We start from the raw sequence: 27,637 nt of genomic DNA, 5'->3' as shown, positions 1-27,637 counted from the left end.
TTCGCCGTCGTGCGTATTCCGTGAATAAAAAAAATATTCCCCGCACACACACGCACACGTCGTTTTACGGCGAATAAAAAATGCGATTTCTGCGAACAAATTTGCCCTTACGGTAAAAAAAAATTCCACATTTTAACTCCGTTGTATAATATGTTTTTAGAATGCGAAACGACAACCGGGAAATTTTGCGCGGTGCGAAAACTCGGAGGCGATCCGGAGAAATTCACTCGCCGCAGCGGAGCTTCCGTGTCGTATCTCTCGTCCGTAATGATTCCGCGTCACTATTTCGCCGCAAAACTTTCCAAATACTTCCATAGCGCGCACTTCTCCGCACCTGCATTCTTCTTCTTCTTTTTCTCGTTTTTGACGATAAGCTTCCGACCGAGGCGGAGGAAAAGTGTGTTTACGTTTACAAGAGGTGCGCCGAGGTTCACCGATTAGGAACCGCCGCGGGTTTCGATATAACGGAACTTAAGTAGTTACGCGAGTAAATCTCCTTCACATTAAAGTTCCCGAATCACCCAAGTTGCCACGATTGGCTGGTGGCGACGTACAAACTGATCGTTCGATAGGAGAAAACACTCCTATCCTTAACCCCTAAGTGGCTGCTGCGCCGCGGAGAAACGGCTTGACCCTCCTCTCACGATCACCCTCGAACTTGACGGTGGCCGACTTTCGCCGCACGCGTTAGAAAAAGAATGATTCCGTTTTTCCTCCGTTTCTTCTCGAGTTTGCCAAAGAGAAGTTGAAGCGCCCAGTCGAAAGAAAGTGAGAAATAATACGCATAAATAAAAAACGGGGAGGAAAGGGGAGGAAGCCGCTAATTGTGTAATAAACGTGGCCGTTTCGTCTTTAAAAATCTCACTCGCGTGTGCACTCTTAAAAGTTTTCCTCTGAACGTAGGGTACACAAACCAATGTTTTCGCTCAAATATTTGCCCGGCTTTAACGTCGTTCCCTTAACAGAGATTCATATATATATATTCTCGAGTCCGCTGAAATCTTCCTTGAGATCGTATTTCCCATGAAAAACCGTGCGGTATTTTACCACCGCAAATTGCACTTACTTATTAACACAGTAGCTCGCATGACACAATAAGACCGAAAAGAATGACTTCCATTTTGTTTCTCGTCAAAGTGAACGCAAGAAACATGAGTTAAGATATCAGACTTTTCTACTGCATTCTCTATCGAGAAGCTGAAATATTTTTAATCTAAAATTTCATACTTTCCCCCTAAGTATCTTTAGCATCGGGAACGTTTACGCTTAATTGCTGTTTCTATCGTTCATTACGAATTTCACGAACACTTGCGAAGACTACGGTATATTTAATTAAGTTGTTTGTGCGATGTTGTTAACGAAAATAACGAGGAAAATGGAAATGCATTATCCCAGATGTTATTATTTTTAACTAATCACGTCAGTCTACGAATAATGCAAATTTACTTTTAAGCTGACAAAGTATTGTAATCAGAGTTGTTAACGAGATGCAGCTGTGCGTATCGATGTGAATATATGCTGACGTGTGCCTGTATATTATAAAAATATCTGTTTTAAAACAAGAATACCTAATGTCTCATTTAAATATATAGTAAAAATATACGTGTATTGTTCTTTCACTGACTGATTCTATTTTAACTCAAATTTTCATCCCGAAGCTTCCTGCGCTATTGCAACGCTTGTTATATTTATAAAAACTTTATTAGATGAGTTTATTCTATATATAATATGTAAAACATATATTCTTTTTTCTCTGTTTCGTAATAATTATACAAACACGTCGAAACTATAGATATATTCTCGATAATTTTTAAATTTAATTCTCTCGGTTCTCTTTTCAAGCACAAAAATACAGAGGGTTCGATAGTCATTTATTGAAAAATGGAAGCTAACGGGGCGTGTAATTCACATTTTGGAGCAGCAAGATTGCGAAGGTTCGCATGTCCCTTCGCAAGCCCGGGGCGCGCAAGAATCGCTCCCCTTTCAAATAAAATACTGGCGCACACTTCTCTTCGCAAACCGTTTGTACCTTTTTCCCACCCCATTCATTTCTCCATTTACCACCGCCGGTAAAACTTTGAACACGATCAAGAAAATATTTTTCGTCCTCGCCGATCGTGCTTCTATGCACTGATTGAGCCAATTTTATTCTCATTTTTTGCGCGATACCGATGCGCACCTCTTCCTCTCGTTTCTTTCCCTTCTTTCCTCTGGCTTTGTTCTTTGGATGACGAGAAAAATCTCCGGTCGATGTAAATTTCTTATACGGAGGGGAAGGAAAAGCGTTGATAGAAATCCAATCATTAGGTAAAACAAGTTCGTAACTAAATAACAAAGGTAGGGAAGTAAAAGCACTCATTTTAAATTAAAAGTATGAAACGAAAGCATACCTTGTAAATAAGTTTCGCATGAATAATCTCTCGTTTATACTACGAAATACTGCCTCGCGTTAAATAACTTTATTTTCTTGCGAACATTATCGTTTTCGTTACAAATGTCAATAATACAGCTATCGCGCGTTCGATAGAATTTTAATGTACAATTCGTACTTTCTTCCGTAATTCTTCCGCGAAATTTCTATGGCATCTTACGTGTAAAAATAAGCATCCTAAATTCAGGTATAAACGAATACTCCGAATATGTTTGTTCCGTGATATCTGATATTCGTCCAAGTGTTCGCTTCAACAAACAATCACGAAAAACATTCGTCCCGCTTTTCTCCGAGAGAGCCAATCGACTACTATTGGCTCTCTCTCTCTGTACTCTGTACAAAGGAGAGCGGGACTCTCGCTTGTATATCGCCGCCCTGTGTCGTTATTCATCATCGAAAATGCGAGGGAGAGCTACTCGCGCGTGCGTGAGCGGGGAGGCTCACCTGGAAAATGGTGACCTTCTTCAGCACCGAGAGATTCACGTGCAACGCCAACTCGGTCTTGAGCTTGTCCGGGAGTAGACCGAGGGCGGTGTTGATGTCACCCCCGCCCTGTATCCTGCCGCGCGACCAGCTGTAGTCGTACCACCTGAGCACCCGTCGTTTCATACCGCCCGGCACCTTGTGGTGCCTCATGTAGGTCTTAGCGCCGTCCAGGAGCCTCTCGAACTCGAGACGGTTCGCGTTCCTGTTCGTGATGACGTTGCCGACCTGGCCGACGATGGTCGCGAATATGAAGACGCCAATCAAGTAGCTGACTATCGTGAAGACGTACCTGCGAATCAGGAAGGGAGAAAGAGAGCCGATCAGTCCGAGGGGGATGTGATCAGTGTCCTCCGTTTATGGACGAGCGGCCCCCGCCGGAGCCTTCCTCCTCTTTCTCTCTTTTATTTTCTCCCTTCTTTCTTACTTGCCTTCCTTGCGTTCATTCCTCACTCGCTCTTTCGAATCACCCTTCCACTTTCTCTCTCTCTCTCTCTCTCTCTCTCTCTCTCTCTCTCTTTCCTCCTCTCCCTCTGTCCACCACCCTTTCTGTCACACACTAACATACAGACGCATACATACACACATACACGTGAATAAATCGCAGACAAGCCACTCTCGTACCGTCTGTTTGATCTCTTCGCCAATTCGTAAAACGGAAGGAGCGATGGTGAAACGCGTACTTTGCATTCGGCAGCAGAGCAATTCGTTGGTATTCTGGCCGAACATGATTGCTGAATCGATGAATAGTCGAGTGTCATTACGGATCGTTAAAATTCCCTGATTCCCGAGTTTTAACAAACTTGGAACTTAGAATTCGCTCCTGACACAACTTTGGCTAACCGAACATTTAGTCATTTTAACAATGCATACCTAGCGCCTTCGATAATAATTTCTCAAAATATTCTCACAATCGATAGATTAATTCAGTATTTTAAAACTCCAAACTTTCTTAAAACTTTACAATGAACTTTACAATCACCTTGCAGTTCAAAAAAAATATTCACTCTCGTATTCGCTGATGTATAAATTTTTATATTCTTTTTAATAGATTTTAGCCAAGTTTCCTCGACAGTTCACGATCGAAAGTAATGGACTTTTAGCAGCTGTCGAGCGAAAAACAAATGACGGAATCATATTCTTCAAATAATCTCAAATTTCATTTATGTCGAAGCTTACGAGTTTTAAAGCTGGTTAAAATAACGTTTTCGTGATTTCGAGACCTCCGTATTTTCTACCGTAATGGTACCGAACCTATCCTTCTGACCGACATACTCGCAACCGACAGTTCCACCTCTTTACTCTGTTCGTCTACATTTCACGATTCACCGTTCCTCTAAAGACATTCTTTCTACTTTTCGTATATCGGCACACAACTGGCATACATATTACACATACATATATACAAAAACAAACACACACACGAGTATACTTTTTCCGTTTTCCATAGACAGCCTCAAACAAACTCGGTTTTCTAAGGAAAATATCCTTCCGCCCTTCTTCCTTTTGTCCCTTCCGGCGCAGAATTCTCGCGTTTCCGCCGACTTTCCCACCCCTTTCAATGTTTCTCTCGTACGTTCATCCCTTGTGATGGTCTCACCCCGCCTCTCGACCCATCAGCTTCAAGAATGGGCGATGTTCTACCGATTAATCGGTACTTAAAGAGTTTTCTTTTCATTCAAACATCGATTATTTCCTTGATAGCTTAAGACGAAAATAATTGGAACAGAAATAGATATACTCATTTATGCATTCAATTATATAAGCATTTTTTTTAAGTAATTTAAAAAATTAATAATTATCTCAATTATAGAAAACTATAAAAAATTAAAACTCACACTAATTATATATTAAATGATTAACAATTTCTTTTTCTCAACATCGCTCATTCCTTGATTACTTCACGCTTTTCGTTTTCGATTGATTTTACTTTTGACATTTTAAACACGATTTAACTCTTTCGTTTAATAACGTATGCACAAGAATGTTCATTTAATCTTCATCACCATGCTAATTAAACTGCTTTTTATGTTTTCATACAATTGCTCATTGGTCTCATACATTATTCTTCTTTCTCATCAAGTTAAGTTTGAATTACGACAAATCATTTATTTTACTGCTCACGACTTTTTTTAATTGTCATTTTTTAAATTTTATTTAATTTATATCTAGGTTTTACGTTTATATACATTTTAATTGTATCATGACATAAAAACGAACATTCATTTTTCGTCGCATTATTTTTTTTATAAAATATTTATAAAACTGTGAAATTCATAAAAATTCAAAACGTTTATGTATAAAAATAAAATACAGCTGTATACATGAATATTCACATTTGTACAGATGTACAAAGTTTAATTTCTCAAATTTAATAATAAAAATAATAAATAAACAAAACTAATATACTTAAAATGCTTATGTATGTAAATTAAATTTTCATAAACTAAAAGTTTATAATTTTTAAAACATATTATTAAATATCGTCAATACATTTTTAAAATAAATTAATTTTTGTAGAAATATAATGCATTTAATTTTGAAAAGTTGGATTAATTACAAGAAAATTATCATAAAGAGTATAATTTTTGTATATTTGTCTAAAAGATTAAATTTATTTCAAATTCTGGAATTTTGGAAGTTTAAAGAAGTTAGTTTCCGTGTTCGTTGAATGGATTGAAAATCGCAGTTTATTTGTCATGCAACGCTCTTTATCATAAGAGAATAAATTGCTCATTTCTTAAGAGTTTGTAACTGGAGAAAATTGTTTATTTCTTGAAACTTTGTAACTAGAGAGATTCGCATCTACTTGAGCGTAATCAATTTCGTTATCTCGGTGTAAGTATACACTTCCGCCAGAAGTCGCCAACAAAGTCCGACCAACAAGCATTTCCTAGACGTATGACGCATAGACGATGTCAGGATGATTGAATTGTTTACACAGAAGGAACAATTTTGTTAAAGTATAAAAATTTAATCTGGATACAAATCTGAAAATAATTTTGTTAGATTATCAAATTAATTATATCGAATGCTCAAACTGGTTAATAAAATGTTAAAATGTTTTTTGCAGCATTGCTTATCATGCTTATATGTTCTCTATAATTGTATTGATGATCTAAGTCAGTCTAAGAAAATTATTATAATTTCAGATCTGCAGCCAATTAAATTTTATATTTCAGCTAAATTTCCTAAAGCAAAAATCGGCTTTAATGCGGCTTTAATCGGCTTTAACTTTCAAACTATAGAAAGCACAATTAATCCAGATTGTCCCGCCCCATTAATCTTAAATGTGATATCTAGTTCCGTCGCGTGGTCAAGACTCAGGATAGCGTGCGTAAACAAACGTGTGAATCAAGAAGATACACACCATAATCTGTGACGATTTATAAAAGCGTGTTGAGCTCGATGAACTATCGAGAATCGAGAGCGGAAGTCGTGACCCCCCTCCCTCCCCCGGGAAAATCCCCGAAGGCTACGGGGTCCACCGTCGAGTCGTGGGAATTCAGTTTGCGATTCGCTCAGCGTAATTCGAAGTAAAGTGAGATCAAATTTGACCCCGAGTAAAATGAGATTCCGAACGATCGTTCTCTCGTTGTCTAGAGAGTCCTGTAGACAAATGCGATCTTCCTACAGGTGCGGAATCCATTCGTCTGGTCACTGAGCGATCTTGTGCCGCCAGGCTACGAGCCAAGAACCAAGTGGTCGGAAATGTGCGCGCAGTCAGCGGCACTTAAGCCGAAAAGTTTACAAATTTCAAACGATGATTTGTTTCTTGCATGCGAAGATTTGTTTCAATTTCAGAATGACATCGAGATATCATTTATTTCACGAGTGATTTTATGGACTTATTCTTTCAGTCTACGTACAGTGGAGAAAATTACATATTTTATGTAAAACAAATCAATCAATGAAATAAAGATGTAAAAATGAAAAGAGTATTTTTCATAATCTTCTATTCGTAATCTTCTATTTCATTTTTCTCTAGAGACATATTTTTGTTAAAAGATATTTAATTCTGGTGATTATATGTACAGCTTGTCTTGTATTAATCGCGTTTCTGTTAAAGCGACAAAGGAATGCGTGCATTATACAAGCACCGTACAAACTCGTCTTGCTGACGGCACGAGTTTCGTGGAACCTCGCAATTTCCCGACTGCTTGGGTTAGCGTGCCAACGGCTTATGAGCTTTATCGTTCATCGCCATTCTAATTGGCGAGACCCGCTCCCAACTTTAAAGTCAAAGAGCATGTGTGAGAGAGAGAGAGAGAGAGAGAGAGAGAGAGAGAGAGAGAGAGAGAGAGAGGGAACGGTCTCTCGAGCTCTACCTCTGCAAAGTCCCTTTTAGCGTTCCACGCGGACGCGTTGGTAATCCCCGATATTTTAATCAAGTAGGCAAAGCAATCTCGCTGGTCTCATTCCGTTAAATCGCCTCGTAAAGCGCATTTGAAGGATCCGAGGATGGGTGACCCCTCGGTTCACCCCTTAAAGATGTTCCTCGCGATATTCGCATCTGAGGGAGGATTTTAATTCTCGGGAAATTAGCTTTTCCTCGGCCAATGACGAATCCAATTCGCGCCCTTACAATTTATTTCTCACTTCATAATCACCGATTATTATTTTACAAGAAAATGTGAAATACAAGATGACTCAACAACGTGTTATTGTTGATAAAATTGTATAAAATATAATGGTAATATTATAAATAATAAAAAAAAGTTAATAATTGTAATTACTTTTTAATGTTAAATGGTATTATTACTCGATAAAGAAGTATGATTAAGTAGGTGTGTGAAATCAAATAGACTTTTCAAATTAAATGGTGTCGTTTGAGACTTTTAAATCGAGTTTCTCACAATGCCAGTGTGTTCAGGTGTCAGAGTAATTAATCTGCTGCTAAGAGGAACGATAATCCACGCGACATTGTCTCGCTGAGTACGTTTCTCATTGTTCTTCTCGAGTCATTAATAATACAGCGCTCGATACTTTATTATTACTTTTGGCGCGACGTAAAGAAAAAAAGCCTGTAGAGAATATAATTAAAAATAAAATTACTAAAAGAACAAGCAAAGTTAGAAAAAAATAAATATATTCCTTTCATCTTGTAACACTGTCGTATCATTTTAAATGCTACTAAAATCATTACAACTTCAATAAAATCATCTGCTCAAGAAAAGTTAAATTATTAAAATTATACTAATTCTTAACCTTTGTTTTGTGTAAGAAAAAGATTAATGTCCTTTTCACAAATCCTTGTAAGATATCTACTTTAATTTGTTGACTTATTCATTACTATGCATCATTATTGCAATAATTATTTTGCAATTTTAATATCTCTCTTTATATAATAATTTTATATAAATATAAAAAAAATCTCTGTATTAAAACACGCTCATTTTACATTAAAATATTTTTAGAATCCATAATTTTACTCTTGGCATAGCAGAAGGAAAAGAAATCGAAAACGATTATTCCGAATAATATCGGAATTTATAATTTGTGTGTCAAAGGTACATAAATGTTCACGACATCATCATTTCGAAGCTTTCCGCGTGTTAATTTGTGGAGTGGAAAATTCGCGTGTGGCATTCAGTCATATTATTGCCGATCGATAAATCGATCCGTGATCGCCAGTTGCTATGTAAATGACGGATACACGATAATTCCTCTAAGTCTAGGTATGCTACTCCGCTCCGGCGAGCACGTCCGAAAACGGATATTGTATCGGATTTCCATTTGCCGCGGCATTAAACGTCGTACATGCGTTTATTTAAAGTCACACTAATCATAGTTACACGAAAGGCGATCAATATTGCGGTGTCGATCTCGTGTATACTGATCGTAATGCCGATTACATTGCGCCGCGAGAAATGTTGGTATCGCGTTAAAATTATATTTCCATAATGTATCCGAATTACTTCACTTTTGCTTATCTCTTAAAGTAGGCAACAAATATAACTTATTAAAATGAGCAATGGTGGTCAAGGAGAATTGCGATCATTGTTCTTGAACGATAAATTTTGTTGCTAGCGACACAATGCCAACGCCGGCAATATCTTTCCCGAGTTTATCCGTTTGAAAAGCAAATTGCTATCACCAAGAAAGCACCAACGTAACGATATACCATCCTCTGCACAAATTGGAGCCAAAAGATAACGTTAACGGTACCGAAGATCGATGTCGACGCAAAAGCGAGAAGAAGATTGCCTTCGCAGATCGACCGCTGATATTGAAAAAGAAACCACGGTCTGTCCGGGTCAGTTAGGCAAAATTAATTCGGATTAATCTCGTATTAATGGCGCATTAATACATACGGCCGTAGATTTCATGGCGATCTCATTTCCGTCTCTCTTTCGCATTTCTTCCACGAGATTATCTGTAGCGGGCAATGACGCGAAAAAAATTGGACGGAGGAGAAGAGTGTTCTTTATATATAATATTACAAATTCACGTTTATTCCGTACCCTACGACTGCCTCTTACGTGCCTTATTTCGTTTCGCTTTGAATTATTCATAGGTCGACAAACGCACTCTCACATACGTGCGTAATTTAACGTAACGTAACATCAGTATCTTTAGCTGCGTATCGCATTCAAGTTTACGTGATCAAATCGCGCATAATCGAGCGGCAAGTAGATGAAAGCGGTGTATGGCGTTTCACTTTTATTGGCATTAAAGTTGAATTGACAGTCAGTGTAACGCGATCTAATATAGCGCATAGAATGGAGACTCATTAAACGGTCACGAGTTAATTCCCTATTAATCATAATCGCGACGGTAATTTGATCATCGTGTCGCGATCGCTACATAATGTCCATTTTCCCTCGGCTTGTTGTTAATAACTAGGAAATTTGAAACCGATAAATTTAGAACCTTTTTTAAACCGCAATGAAATTACGTTCAACGCATGGGTATCTGTTTTTTAGCAATTTACCGTATTATTAAATTACTGTTCTACATCCGACGTTAATTTATGCGAGCCTAGGAATTCACAATAACTCTTTATTACTTTTCGCTGCTATTAAGATGCTTGTGCCACCCTAAGGATCCTAAAATCATGTCTAATTTTAATATTTTTTTGCAAATAAATTGTTTTATTAAAAATATGTTAAAAGATAACTTTATTATACGTATGTTAAAGTATGTAAAAAAAATTTTTTATCACAAAAATTTTGAACAATGTTAATTGCAAAATAAATTTCAATATTTTGCAAAACCCCTATGTACTTTAAGAGTCTGTGGTATGCAGATGATAACGCTTTTTTTAATTTTGCTCTAAGGTTTAATTTTGCTTTAATCGTTTTTCTGGAATCTTGTACACCGTTTATAATACGCCATTTTGCATGGAGAATGAAAAATAGTCTCACAGTAAAATCCATACTCTGTCATTTTGTACATAAAAAATTTGTGGGGGTTTACTTTAACATATGTATAATAAAGTTCTTTTAATCGATTTTTAATATAATAAAACAATTTAGTTAGCTGCAAAAAATTATCAAAGTTAGTAATTTTTAGACCCTCAGAGTGGCATAATTACCTCAATCTGCATTTTAATTTTGTATAATGTAACAGAGTAATCGTTTAATAATTATTATTATTTGATTATTCTTTTTGCAAAATGAATATCACAAAGTTATGTAGAAGGGAAAAAATATAATTCTCACGTCAGACGCAAATATCATAGCCGGTTGTGGCTCTGATGGATGATGTAGGTCAATGGAACTCGGTGCTATATATCGGTGCCTTGGGGCAAGCAAGTGGCAAGTGTCGTAACAGAAGTTTCAAAAAATATCATAAAAACAAAGTTCGTGATATCCCATGAATCATACTTATTGTCATTTTTTGGATTTTTCAGAAGCACCCACTGCCCGATACTTAAAGTCAGACAAATGCTGGTTAGAAGACTAAGGAAACGCTCATAAACTGCCATCAACCACCAAAGTGAGACAGATTGCCACCCGCGTTATCATGTTAATTCACGCAAATTCTATCCCTATATGTTCGACCCAAATCGTCAAATAGAAAGAGTCGCGTTCAGATACAGCCGTGAATTTAGATCTTTTAATTAAAAATAGTATTCTTTCAAATTCATAAATAATTTGTAATACGATAAACGACAATCGGACTTTAAAATAGATAATAATACTAGATAAAGAATTTCCCTCGTAATATCTACGTTTTACACGCAGCCTGCTAACCGCGCACATATTGCGCGCACGTTACACGTATATTAGATTTATAAATCGTATTAACGTCAGCTACGTCGCTACGTTTCAATTGCGAATCTTCTTAGCGCGCGCGAGACTCTGACTTTTAATGTAAAACGACGCGAAGAGGGAATAAAACTTCGACGAAGGAGCGCGAAGAACGCGGAGTTCAGGCGCGGCGCGGGGAAACGAAATGGAATATTCCCGTAGGTATTATTCAAATTAGCCTCGGGTGTGGCTGAACACTGTCGCCGGCCGCGACAGATACAATTTGTAATGCCGGACTGCTGGAATCCCTATCGCCCGGCTGCGAGGGGGATGATGTCTCTTAACCGAGTCGTTGCCGTTCCGAAAACGCGAGTTTCCCGTCTCCGAGGGAGCTGCTGCTCGCGAGACCTCGATGACCTCCCTTTTCGGCAATCTCTTAAGGGCTTTCAGGAATATTAAGTTTGAGGCTGAAAATTAAGACGTCGCGAAGTAGCGACTCACCGTGGGAAACCCATCCCGGATCGGATGCACTTTGCGAGGTCGAAGCGACCCTCCAGGCAGATACACTTCGTATCTGTCATCCTCGAGTAACGATACGTATCTACTTTGTGATCGATTAATTGAAATCGTTCTCGCGACAGGCGCAGCGCCGACGCGCGGCACGAGGCGACACGCTTGCGACTTATTCGATTTTTCCGATATTCACACAGCGACACGATACTCAATCGCCTAGCTCGTACAAACGTCGAAAAAAATCGATTTCGTTTAGAAAGCTTGTAAAGCTCGGTGTTTCGAGCTGTCGCCGGCATCTGTTCCGTAGCTCTAACGATCGCCATGGGACAGCAGGGTGATTGTACCACGGCGCTCGGCCGCGTTTCGCGCTTAATGCACTTAAGTCTATCGTTGTGCATAAATCGCGTTTCCCGTCCACGTTGTACGTACATACCGCGATTCCATCGGTGCCGCACAGTGGCTTGATACTGCATATATCGTGCGGATTACCGGCGGTAAATTCGCGATACGAGATTTGTACACCTACGCGGAATGTAAACGGTGGTTGCTCTCCTCTGCATGTTTTAATAACCGGGGATATTGAGAAAGAAATTCTCTATACAGGAGGCAGTATTAAAAAATTGGATCTCGTCATGGCAGAAACTCGATTCGTTCAAATATTTGTTTTAGGTATGATACTACATTTCTTCTTCTATTTACTGAAAGAATTATGTGATATCGAAGAATGATCAAAAACAGCATTAAAGATATTTCTCTCGCAGAAAAGAAAGAAATGCGATATGAATATTTTTAGATATTTCTTTATCAAAACAAAAATAACTATAATCTAAAAAAAATATTATAATATAAAATATAATATATATTTAAAAGATTTATATGCTTTTGTAAAGAAAATATTCTTCAGATATTTTTCATATAATAAAAGACAACAAAATTGTTTAAAGACGTATTATAAAAAAGGACGAGTTTAAATAAACTCGTAACAAATCAATTTATATCCAACGAGGAATAATTATAAAAAATTAATTACTCTTAACATTTTTGGATTTATGTTACAAAATATGTTGGATTTTAATTAAACATAAAAGAAAACTTTATACACTGTATTCTAAAACGATGCCTAAATCTAATTCTAAGTCCCATTATTATTTTTAATTAGTTTTTATTGTAAAATATTTTTTGAAAAGTTTGCAGATAAAAAATTAGTTTTCCAGAATTCTTCATTTATTGCACGGTTACGTGCGATAATTCCGATAAACCTAAAATATGTGGTATAATCGGCTAAAAATAAACGATCAGATTATCTCGCTACGAAGTAAGTTAGGTTCGGCAGTTTATGAACACGATATTGCGTAATAAACGTAATCAATGATATTAGCGATCTCATTTACAGCGCAGCTATTATGCAAATCACTCGTGCGTTAGAGTAAAATCAAATGAAGAATATTCCACGTTTCCATTGTACATTTTTGCATTTCGGAAATGAAAATAATTTGACTCTCGAGTGACTTAGCAACACTCGTAAAAAAAAAATTGCGTGAGCATGTACAGAAAAATCCCGAAACACTCGTCTGACGTTGTACGCCTACACTTTAATGTAAAAAAAAATATCTCATCGCGCAAAAACATCTCGTCCCGTGACAAATCGCGATCCGTCCGTTTCGATCGACTGCTCGAAAACACGCGTTATTGACGATGCGTGTTTTCTCTCCCGCACGGCACCACAGCCGCCATATCACTCACATGTTTCGACGAACGTACGGTTACGGTGCAGTTTTTTGAACAACAGACCAGGTTTGCTAAATCTGCCTGAAAGGCTTCAAAGTTTCGGCGTACTGCGTACGATGAAATGATAAACGAGACGCGTGATTTTGGAATTCTCAACCGCGAGTCGCAGATAGGAATAACCAGGAATAATTCAGAGAAATCCGCGGTGGCGCTTGCGAGGAGGCGCCTCAAGAAGATGGACGCCTCGAGAACCACCGAGTGTCCCTGGAGATTAAAGGGAGTTTATGCGCCAATCATACACTATTGTCACTCAACAATTCTGCCATCCTTATTAAATGTGGCTATTGTTACAACGGTATCCAGAGTATTCACTGGCAAACAAAGAGTAATTAGCTGCAATATGGCTGCCTATTTAGGCCGAGCTACGGTGGCTGTCGTATTCACGGGGATGAGTAATGATCGGTACGCGTTGATTTGTCGCCTGGTTGACAAATTCCCACTACAAAGACTCTCCTCTCGTTGCCAGTGCGATCGCTCGTCTCAATCGATTTTCTTCGCGAATATCATCAATAATGGATTATTCGACAGACAGAATAGACTTTGAAGAATAAGAAGAATAAAAATTTAAGCTGATTTAAGTATCGTTGCGATCGGATGCTTCAATTTTACGTCATTGCCTTCATAATTTTATAATTTTAAATTAAATAAATAAATAACACCAATTTAATAGACAAAAATCAATACTTTTTATCTTTTGCTTTAGACTTCGCCCGTTTTATTTCACTTGAGACGTCGCAATTGCTTATTATATCAATTTAACGTCATTATTTAAAGCTTTCTCGATTCTGATAAAATAAATAAATCAATTAAATAGACTATAATTAGTTCATCTACAGGAAACTGCTGTAAAAATCGTGTCTAAAAATAAAAATTTCCATGCGACGATACTGTTACTTTTCTCATGTGCTTTTAATGTTCTCGTAGTTTGTTCGTTTTATATGTATCTTTAAAATCTCTACTGCCACTTGAGAGTTTTTATCGTTAACAGAACGAACAGTTTGAAGCAGACGTAACTGCATTGTGGAATCTGCCGCGTATCCAAAGAGAAGTATACGCTTCATCGTTGAATTTCGGCACGAACCCGTCATTTGTCATCTTACGGGTGCTCATTACCCGTCGGCTCGCGCGATTTTCTACAAACGATTTCACGACGAGCGTTATTAGCCTCATCGTCTCGTCCCTCTTTCCTCCGCGACTCCTTAGCTCGATAAAACGTCTCGACAGTGACTCATCGATCACTTTGAGTCCGTCGCGAGTTTAAGAGAGACCTTCCCGAGACCACGTGTCGTCTCACCGTGGCGACACTTATTCGCTGACATTGATGTAAAGCACTTATGCCGATACCTCCTTTGCCAAAGTGCATCTCCGAATAACCGTACGCTGATGCACTTCACGACGATTTTAAGAAAGGTAACGACTTTCACATTTTTCGTCGGCAGCAAAAAGCGCATTATATATACATATATATCGTATCTTGACTTTTTTATTTTTTGATCCCTTGTTTGTAATTTATACATTTAAACAGCCTAACAATATCGTCTCAAAGCTGATCCTTCAATTAGATATATATTTTGCCTCGAGTGCCTGAAACTGGATACCGCGTGTATAGGCGGCCTTTACGTCAAGCGTAGCGGTATAACGTAGAGACGTTTTGGAGTCGTGTCATCGGCGGTAACGTATGTTTACCGTTTGGCTATCCGAACAGAGACTAATTGCCCAAAGAACGGACTCCGCACCCTTTCTCACCCTCGTCGTCAAAGAGTTCAGAGATTGCGAGAACCCCCCCGTCGACCTCTTCTCCCAACTCACCCCCTGTGTTCCGACACGTGCTTTCGTGCACGCGCACTTTTCCCCGCGATAACAGAACACGCGACGTATAAATTAACTTTCTTGCGCACGAAGCAAACATAATTTTTTTTCCTTCCCCCTTTTTTATAGATATTCCTCAATTGCCTGCGAGATATTTCGCGAGAGACTGCGTGAGTAAAAATACTTCCGCGTTCTGCGAGAAGTAGAAATGTGTGTTCCTTCTTCAGGCAGTTCGTGTCTACAATCGTCTCTAACTAAAGACAGAAAGAACGTCGTTTATTGTAGCGAATTTATACACTGGAAAAAAAGTTTTGTTGTTTTATGAGAAATTTTGGTTGATTCAACCTGTCCGTTTGTTCGAAAATGAACGATACAAATTTTGTAGTTGGAATTACCAGAGGATTCTGGTTAATTCCATTTTGTTTGAATCTACCAGAATTTCTTGTTAATCTTACTACATCGTTTTGTTAGGTTTACAAAACTCTACAAAAATTTCTTGTTAATCTTATTATATTGTTTTATTAGGTTAACACAATTTTTTGGTTAAAAAACGAGTTTGGATAGAGTTTTTAAAATAATAACAATATATCTTGGTTTAAAGTACACTGCATATATTTTACATATATTTTACTAACCTCTAAAAATCTCTATATAGCTGTCGAAATTCCATTCGCGCAGAAGAGAAGACATTTTTTCGTCCGCCATGCCGTTGAACAGAATAATGTAAATACACGATTGTAAGATACACGAAACAAATATAAAAGCTACCTTATGGGTACCGCGTGATATTAGTATCGCATCGATACCGCGTTGGTTTGCGCGAGATTGGCATGCACCGACTTGCGCTGCGAGAACGAAGGCGCCAGCATTATCGCTATTTTTGTAAATATAACAAGAAGTTTTGTATTATTTTGTAGATTCAACAAGAAGTTTTGTAGATCCAACAAGAAAAACTTAATCAAATCCTTATAGTACAGTTAACCAAACGGTGTAGTTATAAGCTGTAAAATCTTGTTATGATAACCAGAAATTCTGTTTCGTTTAATAAGAATACGCTCAACCAGAACCGTTTTATTATTATAATAAAACCATTTTTCTCAGTGTAGCAATATTTGAGTGCCGTTAGATTGTGGCGAATGACAAAAGCGACAAGGAAAGGACTCGATAATGATTATTCGGACTGGATTTATTCTATTAATGTTCGCACATCTGTAGAACGTTTATAGATGTTTGTAAAGACACATCCTGCGTTATCTGTGATTTTTGAAAATGTGTCATAATGTTAATGACAAAATGATGCGCCGTTTAAGCGAAAATTATGAAAGCAGCGCGAAATCAACATTGATCAATTCCCAATCACGTAGATAATTATTGCCTTTCGTATTTGCGCGTTCCATACCGTGATTGTATAAATTAATCAACGATTTGTCGTCACTTTTTTTATTGTCTGGTTATTTGCAGAACTGTTTACCCGTGTCTTTGCGAAGAGCGAAATCAGAGAATACCAAAACATAATACTGTTTGGAGGATAAACACTGATCCGAATAGCCATTACCGCGCAATATCCGACGAGCTCGAAACTCCTCGTGCACTCTCGGGGGAAAAATTTCATCTACTACCGCATCGCCGTCCGAGAAAGACGTCCTTGCGAAAAATGCAATTCGGAATGAGCCGCATTGTTTGTCCCCTCTAATTGCACGCGACGTGGATTCGCGGCGCGGTACATTAAATTCTCGCCGTGTAATAAAACAGCGCAAGGAATACGTTACGGTTGAAAAATAACGTCTCGACGGCCTCGGAGAGGTGTTTCAACATTATTGTACTAGTGAATTAAATCGCGCTCGATTCATCGGTCGCTCGGTAACGAGCAGCCCCGACGTTCGATCATTTTTCAAACTAGTACCAACCCCTCCCCCTCCCTCTCCCCCTCCGTCCGCCTTCCGTCGCAACGTAATGTCGTAAATGAGAGGTGCACTACGTCTTCCCTCTTTCTGTGAGGCTCGCCATTACAAGCGAGGTTTCGCCTCACCTCGCTCTTCCCCACGCCCCCATCCGCGAAATTCGACCGTGCTAAACTAGACTCCCCGTCTCTCATTTTCCCGTACTTTTCTTTAACGCCGAGTTCACCAACTCGATACCAGCTCTGTAAATGCAACCACTTTCAAGAAAGGTTTCGTGAGAGTCGACAAAAGAGTCGGACTTCGTATTTACAAAACCCGGTCTTTTCAAATTTGTGAGTACACACAATTGCCTTTTCAACAAAGTTAATCACTTTCGCCCTCTTCACCTCGCTTTCTCTCTCTCTCTCTCTCTCTCTCTCTCGCATGCATTTTCTCTCGTTGCACTCGCATTCACTCCTCACTACAACGACTATCATTCCGACTCATTTCCTCTCTCGCACTCCCATTCGCTCTCCCTTTCTCTTTCCGTTCTCTTATCATCTTTTCTTTTTTTCTCTTTATTCTGGAAACGATACAGATACCCTCCATTATGCTTGAACTGCAGAAGCCGGGACAGTCGGCCGCGACGAGCGAGGCTCCGGGGATTGCCGCCCGCTACGATTCTGCCAACACAACAACAACATGGCCGCTTCACGAGTCTAATTCCTAGGCATCTAAGTTCACTAAGGGACTAACTTAGGAGAGACAATGGAACCGCCGGCGTTCCCGCGAACGCAAATTGGGAAGGATGAAATTCCAGCGCGAGCTGAAGATTCTAATGATACACCGAAATTGACGCTCGAATCGTTCAAGTAATGCAAATCAAAAGCGTTTACTGCCACGTCAGGTGTATTTCCCGAGGTAAACGTGAGAAATTTGCAAATTTCCCTGTATGCGTCTTAACGATCTAACGATGCAACTGCGAGAGATCTGCACGCTAATTACGAATGACAATCGGCCTGTTCTTTGAACCAAACTGAAAACTTTTTCTCTCTATCTATTATTATAATAAAATATTTAACAAAAGTAAGGACATTTTAGTTTTTATTTAATTTCACAAATATTTTTTAAATTTTATATACATATACATTGTTTTAAGTACGTACAATAAATATACATATTACAAGTTCAACTACAAGAGACAGACCTAGTGGCAAACGTGGCGATGCGGAAAATTGACGATTACCGGCGTTTTGTGACCATTCCAAATCAGACGGAGAGAAATCCGCGTCAGCGGCGATGACAACGCGCGCGTTGTCGGGACGGGACAATCGATCAATCGGCTCTGGCGATCTCGTTCCAATCGCGTTCGATCGAATCGCACGGTAATGCGATAAAACATTTAAGCGCTGCAACAGCATTTAAGTCCGAGCGTGGCGCGTTGCGTATCTCGCGTAGCGTAATGGGTGCTTTGTCAATCGATTTAGCAACCGATTAGCCCATGATTAATTCGTATAAGTTAATTCGAAGTACCGATTATGTTACGAACGACGTTAAATTACACGATATTATTATTGAAACGTGTCCTGCATAGCGGTCGCGCACCATTTGCGACGCATAGAAACGCGTGAATTACGTCATACCGAATTCTAAAGGCCACGGGGATTTTGATATCGGTATGGAGCCGGCGTTTTGTACATTCCACTCGATGCTCCCAAAAATAGAGATCTCTTTTTTAAATTCAGCACTCGCGTAACTGTAGTTGACTTTACGCAATCCATAATTTGCGTCAGAATTCAAGATAAAATTCTCCTTATAATTTACGTGCTGCGTACATAGATCATGTAATATATAATCAACATAATATTTTTATAATGTATTATATTAATAATATATTTTATGAAAGTACATTTTAATCTCCTTTAAATGTTTTTCGAATTACGGCGCATTAATTTTTCAATAAAATTATGAAAATTATATATTATATGCATATATGTAAATCGTCTAAAGCTTGCGAAAGACATTTATCCATTGTAATTTCCGCAAATACATCTCAATCGTAATTCGTAATGAAACGAAAATTATTGACTTACATTACTCCGTGATGCTTCCGTAAAGCCGATCGCGTTCAGGACACATTAAGGATTCGTCCGGAAATCGTCACGTTAGTTGAAAGTCCATCCATGAATTCAACGGACGCCGGCGCAATTCAGCCTTACCCGGAGAGAGAGGCACTGTTGCATAACGAACGACTGCGACAATGACAGTCGGGTATTCGCGTAACACCCCGTTTGCATCCAAATGGTATACGAGAATTTGAATCCGACTTACGCGAGATGGAGAGCGCTCGCCGTCGGTCTAGTGGGACCTCGCTCCCTCGGCGAAGCGCGCGATATGCGCGGCCGTACACTAGGCTGCAGGACACGTTCCAATAACATGTATTGTATTTTCCGATGAATGTGACGCGCTTTCGAAAATACGCGAACCGACCGGAAAACCGGGAGAACCGTGGGGAAGAGAGAAATAAACGTAATTATTGCGCCAACAGCGCGTTCTCTCGCGAGACGCTAATTTCTCGTCGATAGATTGGAGTGTTCGCGCGCATCGATTTATGACATTTATTGAAATCATGGAGGATGCAGAAAATTTCGAAAGTAGACATCAACGTAAATAATTTACACCGTTTCGACGTGTGACGTTTAAACGTAATTTTTTCTTTTTCGCTCTTTTTTTAATATTTACAATTAAAATATTAATTGAAAGTAATCTGTCAATTTAACTGTCCATTTCTGGATACATATGTCCAAACATTTTCTTCCTTACTCTTGAAACTCCTCCGGTTTCTACAACATTACATACATGGTCTTTTTTACGGCGCATTTTATCGCGCCGGACAGCTTGATGGATCGCGAGTCGCGTGGCAGCAAGGACGAATGTCGTAAAGTAAATAAGATTATGCACCGACTACCTGTTGATCCGCGTCATAGCCTGAAGAAGCTATCAGTTTTTAGAATGGCATAACATTCGGTGCGAATGCAAGTTGTACTCGAGCCTCATTGCTGGAACTTCGAGATCGTGCAGCTCGAAACTTCGAGATTGATCGAGGTATCTCGAAACTAATATGTGCCGATATCAACGTAAAAATCTACGAAGGGTTCGCCTACAAGGGTTTGGAGAAGTTTAAAAAAAAGTCTTAGAAATAAAAAGTCAATTCATCTTCCCCGAGTTTCTCGACAGGTAAAACTATTTTTACGCTGAACCGTTCGATACGAATGTACTAATTAGAGAGCTGAGGGGAATAGATAACGTTTTAGAAATATATAAAAGGGTTCAGTAATCTCATTTCACTTTCAGAAAGATTGCGGTAACCCGGGAAAGTGAGACTCTGATCAATTCTTTCGTACTACTTCTCGAGCAGCGTAATTGTTCGGGGGATAACAAGTCCGATCGTATATACAAGAAATAACGCGACACTCGGGAAATATGGTTCCCGCGTTGCTAAGCTTGTTAACAGTAAGTAACTTCGTAAGGAAGAGAATTTCCGAGATATGTTTACTAACGCTTTGTAACTTGAAAATTGCACAGAACGGCTCTTTGTATAGCAATTTTCGAGATAATTGGTTGTCTAGTTTCCCTATTCGAATATTGTACATTATGTATACCTAAAAACTCGCAAGTACTTATTTAGATCATACGTCTATGCGATATTTCGCACTGACGCAAACCCTGTTGCGTCAATAGTTTGATATATGCCGGTGCTCTCGCCGATAATTTTTGACCCGAGAGGCGAGCGAAGGACCAGAAGAAAGCGCGACATGCCGACGTTCCATTCTCTCTTAAGCTTCGTCATGACGAGATCAGGCGCACGCGATAAAAAGGAAAGGAAAAAAAAAGAAGAAGAAAACGAAAGGGGGGCAGCGAGGAGCAAAAGTATATGTATGTGTAGTATGTGTTTCGGTAGAGATTATGTCACTCACTCGGCGTTGGTCTCCGGCGTGGGCAGATCACCGATGGTCGTCAGCGTCAGGGTGGACCAGTAGAGGGAGCCGAGATACTTCCTGGTCAGGGTTTCGTACGGACCGGGCCGGTACGGGTACACCCAGTCGCCCTGGAAGCCTTCGGCTTCGCTCAGCAAGTAGTAAAAGCAGCCGAACCAGTGCGCCAGTATGAGCAGTATGTGAATGAGATTCAGCACGCGCCAGAGATTCGGATAGACCGTACGCGACTCCACCATATAGTAATAATTGTACACGCGGTAGATCTTGAGGAACCTGGGAAACCTCAGCATGGGATTGCTGCCGAGGTTCACCTGGAGCAGATCGAGCGGCAGCAGCGCGAACAAATCCAGAACGAAAGACTTGGACTTGAGATAGTGACCGGCGAGCTTCCGACTGTTATAGACCATCAGGCCTTGCTCCAGGTAGCCGGTGCGAAACTGCACCACCACGTCCAGGAAGAACACGGCGTCAGTAAAGCCGTCGCAGGCGAGCCAGGTGGTGGGCGCCAGCGCCTGCAACTCCGGCAGACTCTGACGGACGATCAGCGTCCAGAGGTTGTACAGGACGCAAGCCGACAGCAACATCAGCCAGTAATAGTAGAAGTTCTCGTCAGGATTAACCACGGTCTTGGGTGGTTTCTGAGGCCTACGGGGTCGCCTGCGGCGTCGGCTACCCGTCTCCTTGTCGGTCGCGTCCCCATCGCCCTCACCGGTGTCGAGAGTCTCCTGACTCTCTGGTATTTGTCGAGTGGAGAACCTTTTCAGAAACGAATCTTCGCGCTTCAGCGGCGGCTTCTTTTGAATCGTGGTGATCGCCGAGGTCAGCTGCACGGTCGTGCGCAGTTTCATCCATCGTTGATTGCTCTTCGTTCTGCGGGCAGAAAGATAAATAGGTCGCCAGTCAAAGACAAAAAAAAAAACGGAGCGCGGATCCCGCGAATCCGCTCGGTCGAACCTGCTCCTGTCAATTCAGCTTTATAGTAAACATTAATTTTAACATAACACTAATCCAAAGTAAGTTGGAAAAATTCTCAAGCCTACAATAAACATATAAATGACACACCCGATTATGTCGCTCCTTTAATCAGGTTATCATGTTAACTTTCGTTCGACGTAAGTAATGAAAAGATAAAAATCACCATTGTTCACAGATTGATTGCAGATAAAAAAAAATACAGTTCATAAACCGTGTATAAAGGCAATATCTGAGTAATACCAAGGAAAAAACGACTGTCGGCTAGAGATATCTTAACTATCGTAGACATAAGAGCAATATCTTCAATTATAAAAATATTAATTCCACGTAGCCCACGTTTCTTCTCTCGTCTGGTTAAATGGAGTCGTTTAAATGCGTAGCTAAATATTGAGGGCTAATTAAACATCAACGATCAGGAAATCGTCCGTGAAAATAAACGCCCTCGCAAACATTATATGTACGTAAGCACTCGATATATTGGGATCGTAATTCCGTCCGGAATATTTTCGATGCACTTATTCGAGTGATATGCGGTGAATAATTTTTTTTTTTCATCGAAGGGAAGAATTTAATAAAATTATTTAATGAAAGAACGATTTAATGAAAGAACTTGTATTGTTTTAAATATCAAACGCTATGCATTTTCGATATGCGGCGGCAAATTTACGTCACGCGCTATTTTATCAGATTTAATCGTACGCATTGATCTATGAATTATCAGACGGCGCGGCGTTTATACGCGAAAAGATAAAATTCAAACGTGATAAAGAGGCTTTCAATGCGCGCGATACAAAATGCCGTTAGAGATATCCTCTATTCAATCGATCGAAATCCCGTCCTGCGACAAATCCGACTATTTTCCAGCTGTTCCTTCGCGGCAAAGAAACCGATAAGCACGGATTGTCGCACAATAAATAATCATATGTCTCTCGAGTTTATCTATGAGAATTAAGTGAATCGTGTTATATACAAGTATCCCCCTGCAGGAACCGAGTACGTACTTTAAAGACTGATTTATCCGGACGGAAACAATCTGTTCCGATGACGCGTGCCCGGGTTTATGAAAGTACCAACGGGTAAAATCATTTATCATCCAAATAAGGAGTACAGATCAATGAGGGTCAATATTTTCTGCTTCTCGCGTCCTCAAATGTCATATTTCTTTTCAAATATATATGAGTAAAAAAATTATATTCTTATTAACGCACATCACACACCTTGTAAATTGTTAATTTTTAAAATGTGACGAACACGAAGCTGCAAAAACAATACTGCAATTTCACAATCTCAATATTATTTTAACAATGAAAATTTGAATGTAAATTAATCCCCCGTTAATTGTGCTGCTTTTATGCGGGGATGCAATTGAGTACTTTCCAACACACGCATTACGTATCCACTTTCATTATTTTCCGCAATGTTATACAATTAAATAAAAAATATCGAAAATATATCGTTTATGTAATATAAAACTTCTTCAATTAAAAGTAATAAATACGATAATATCTAGAATTGTAGATGAATTTGGGACAGGCGTGGTAAACTACTCGAACAATTTATCAAATTTTCAAATCTACGGCGAGAATATTTTACATCTCGCGCATGAAAACCGATTAATTAGGAAATACTGTGTGATTTTCGGAATCATGAATCATCTCTTACAAAAGAGATATCGCTGGCGAATGCATCGTCGCACTCCCGCGGAATTCGAGTCAACCGTATCTATCGTCGCAAAAGATACGATACGATTGCGGCTGATAGATACGATTAATCCGCTCGCACGTGGAGAGACGACGAATTCGCGTTTTCGAGATTTAGTGAGACATGCGAGTTTCGCCGCAGTCGTACGCGCGTATATCGTCCTGAAGGAAATACGATCGCACGACGCACAAGCGTGACTTTTAATCGGGATTCCACGTGACTGCAAATGCCGAGAGTTCCTCTCGGATTCTTTCTCGGAGATCTCATGCACACATGAGCCTCGTCGCGCGACGTCACGCAGAAATCGCGCAGAAAACACATCACAAGACGCCTTCGTTCCGCAGTCCTCGCTATCATCTATTTATCTAACAAACATACACGAAGGTATATGAAGGTACATGGGTACATATGCCTACTATTCGTTCCATTCTTCAAACCTAATGAAACGGGAGGAACACATCATTCTTTTTTTAAAAATCTTTTCGAGAAGGTCAAATACACACTCGTCGTACTCTCTAAGGTCTATACAAGATAGGTAGTTCTTGCTTGAAATTAGAAACGAGCGAGAATCGAGATCAGATCAATTAGCTAAAGTGTCAGATGGATAGGAGGCAGACAGACAGACAGACAGACAGACAGACAGACAGACAGACAGACAGACATACAGACGGACAGACAAACAAACAGACAGACAGATAGACAGAGACAGAGACACTGAAAAATTGCATACGTAGACAAAGACAGAAACTAAAGGTCATTATTATGCCACTACGCATTCTTGAATTGTTAATGTAACATTCAGTACTGTGTTCTAGCGTAAGATGTAAGTGTAGTGTTGTGTCGTTCGCGCTTGTATTATATAATCCTGTAAACTGGACGCATTCTGATGCTGCAGATCTTTCTTCCTTACCGCTATAATAAATTACGTTTTTTTTTCCATTGAGGGATAATTCGAACACCCAACGCTGCGTCAGTAAACGTGTTATTTTAAATGTCAGTTGAATCTATTCTAAAGCAATTCTACCGTTAGTATCGAGTTAGAATAATCGTTTCGCTTATGGAAATTCAACTGTCATCTACGTGAAAAATATCCCGAAAGGAAACACTTCGGAGTATCATAAATTAATAACTTTTGGCGACCGCGATATTTACCGATGGCTTTCTATATTGTAAAAAAAGGAGAGAGAAATAAAATTTAAGTATTCGGGATTTGAGGTGTGCACGACGGTTAAAAATTCGCGAATATATCAATGCCGATGTAACGCGAAACGATTGCCACGCGGGCTAGCTCGTTTCAAATCGTACACCAATACCAATATCAATAGACCAATACCAATAGAGGAGAATATTTCATTCGCGGTGTGAGATTAATCGTGATCAGTCGCTCGGCGGCTATTAATTCAAGCGTATCGCATTTCCTGGTCAATCGGATCGCGCCACGATACAAAGCAAATGGTGAAATAAGCCGTGCTATCGATACGTGTGTATTCATCAGCGCGCTAAATGCACGAATGACAGGGCAGAGTGCACGAATTCCGCTTCTACAACGACATGTACCATTCTCTCGCTACCGGAATGCTCCTTGCGTCGCCGTTCGTTTCAATTTAATATTAATGATTTTAGTACCCACAAAGAAACTTGCGCGGTAACCGAGATGTCTCGTTGATCATCTCAGTGAAAGTATTCGGTTAAAGTTGGCAAATTTCTCACTTGCAAATTACAAGCAAGCGATCGTTGATCAGTGGAATAAAGCCGCCGAGCGAGCAATCAACGTGTAAATTCGTGCAGTAGAGTTTATTATCAACGTTGAAATTCCAAGTCTCAACGGATATCAGAGAACAGATGCACGCGGTCACCTGTCCAGCTAATCTAATACAGAATGGAACACGAGTCGTACAGTAATCTGAGGTAATAGAACTAGAGAAGATAGAGAGAGTGAGAGAGAGAGAGAGAGAGAGAGAGAGAGAGAGAGAGAGAGAGAGAGAGAGAGAGAGAGAGAGAGAGAGAGAGAGCAGAGAGAGAGAGAGAGAGAGAGAGATGAGATCAGAGAGAGAGCAGGATAGGATCGAATTGCAGTGAGCCAGTAGCAAGTTACTTTCGTGCGGTTTCATGTCGAATGCAGGGTGACGTTCACGAGGTAAAACGATCGGATCGACACTCGAGCCTTTCGCAACACTTACCCGCAATTCCGTCATTTAATAATACCGACATACTTTAAGGCAATTATATTAAATTGTAAGTTCAACACGACGCGCGCGTCCGTCGATAATCGATCGTCTAGAATTACGTATGCAAATGTGTTGTTATAGATCGCCATTTATTCAATTGTTTTTTACGTGATTGATGCAAAGATAAATGTGTCTGACACATGACATTTTGTCACACTCTACAAAGTGTAACAAAGGTGTAATAAAAGTTGCATTTAAAAAAACGTTTTTCGATTTCAGTTAGTTTCCCGCACATCGCTTTACAAGAATGTTACCTTCGGCACTAAATTTATCTAACTGAATCGGCACTTTTGTGATTCTTTTTTTATAGTCAAAATCAATAGTTACAAAGTCGATAATCTCGTACGCGACCTACGCCGTTGCCTTCGACACGGCGATGTTTTTCTTCCATACAAACCTTATTGCAGATCGTACATTTACTTAGTGAAGTTTCGTGCCCTCGTAAAATTTTTACGTTCCTTCGTTTTACGTCGGTGATCAGCCGTGGTATCGCGATAGGAACAACATCAAAACAGAACTGCAACGTGCTCGCAGTCGAGAGACGTTCTTGAATAATTCACTCGTTGTTGAAAATCCGCGAAATGCTTTTAAAACTAGTCTCGAGGACCGGAACGTAGTTCAAAAAATCGGAATCCCTCGTAGTGTTCGATTCTATCGTGTACACGGAATGAATAATTGACAAGATGCAAACACCGGCGCGCGAAATCTTAATACTATTTTAAAAACAAAACCACTTCCGTAAGTCCCGAGACTTTTCTTCCTTTCAAAAAATCGTGTGTAAGTTAGCGACTAGAAATTCTAACGAACCAACAAACATTTTATTGTCAATGATTTTAAATAATACCGTAACTGCCAGCAGAAAAAAATTAAAGTATAAAATAATTTCGAATCTAGTAAAATCTTGAATACAATTGAGTTATTTATTATAATAATTAATGTGTATAAAAATATACAAAATTTAAATCTTCTTGATTCACGTTATTCATTAATTAATTACTTAACCAATTTCAAGTTGAGATCTCATAAAAAAAAACAATTATTTCTTCACGAATAATTTTTATATTGCACGATAAGGAACACTGTGCGAGACGTGTAACGCTTTTAAAAATAAAGTTCCAAAAGCACACATGTTGACTACAAGTGAATGCTTCAAGGCACCGTGCCGAGCTCCCAACGCAATTCGTGACAGTTTTGCGTGTATGCCTATGTCAGTGTGTCAGACTTGTGTGTGTGTGTGTGTGTGTGTGTGTATGTGTGCGGATGACAGTGCCAGAGGTTACCGTCCATATCTGCTAATGGCGGGAGTACCTCTTGATTTTGCGTAGAGAGGAATATAACGCCATGACCGCGCGTACGTTACTCCATTTTTGCGAGCCCCTCGAGCTACGGGACCTCCTGGCTGCTGCTGCTGCTGCTGCCGCTGCGGGTATCTCTGTATCGAGGGCGTAGCTCTCCTGCGATTCCGAGGTGGTCGAGGTGGCGGCAGGCCCAGCAACAGCACCAGCCGACCTGCTCGCGAAGACTCGTCGATGATGGTCCGAGATGGCGTTTCGCCGACGGTAGATCTCCGATGACCTGCGAAGAAGATACAGAGAACCCACACGGGTTGCCTCTCCCTCCCGCGCGCACCCTCTTT

General features: G+C 39.7%; 1 protein-coding gene across 1 annotated transcript; it reads right to left on the bottom strand.

Annotated features, from left to right (window-relative positions):
* LOC118648005 (cyclic nucleotide-gated cation channel alpha-3-like) lies at nt 1-27,637 on the bottom strand (the record flags this gene model as incomplete). Its single annotated transcript, XM_036294203.1, has 4 exons — nt 1-3,206; nt 17,702-17,782; nt 21,077-21,967; nt 27,310-27,637. Coding segments are annotated over 4 exons (1,685 nt in total), but the record flags the coding sequence as incomplete, so codon positions are not given.

This window comes from Monomorium pharaonis, unplaced genomic scaffold (assembly GCF_013373865.1).
Source record: "Monomorium pharaonis isolate MP-MQ-018 unplaced genomic scaffold, ASM1337386v2 scaffold_12, whole genome shotgun sequence".
In the NCBI taxonomy this organism is placed as follows: Eukaryota; Metazoa; Arthropoda; class Insecta; order Hymenoptera; family Formicidae; genus Monomorium; species Monomorium pharaonis.
Note: the sequence above shows the minus strand (reverse complement) of the source record. Positions and strands in the feature narration are given on the sequence as shown.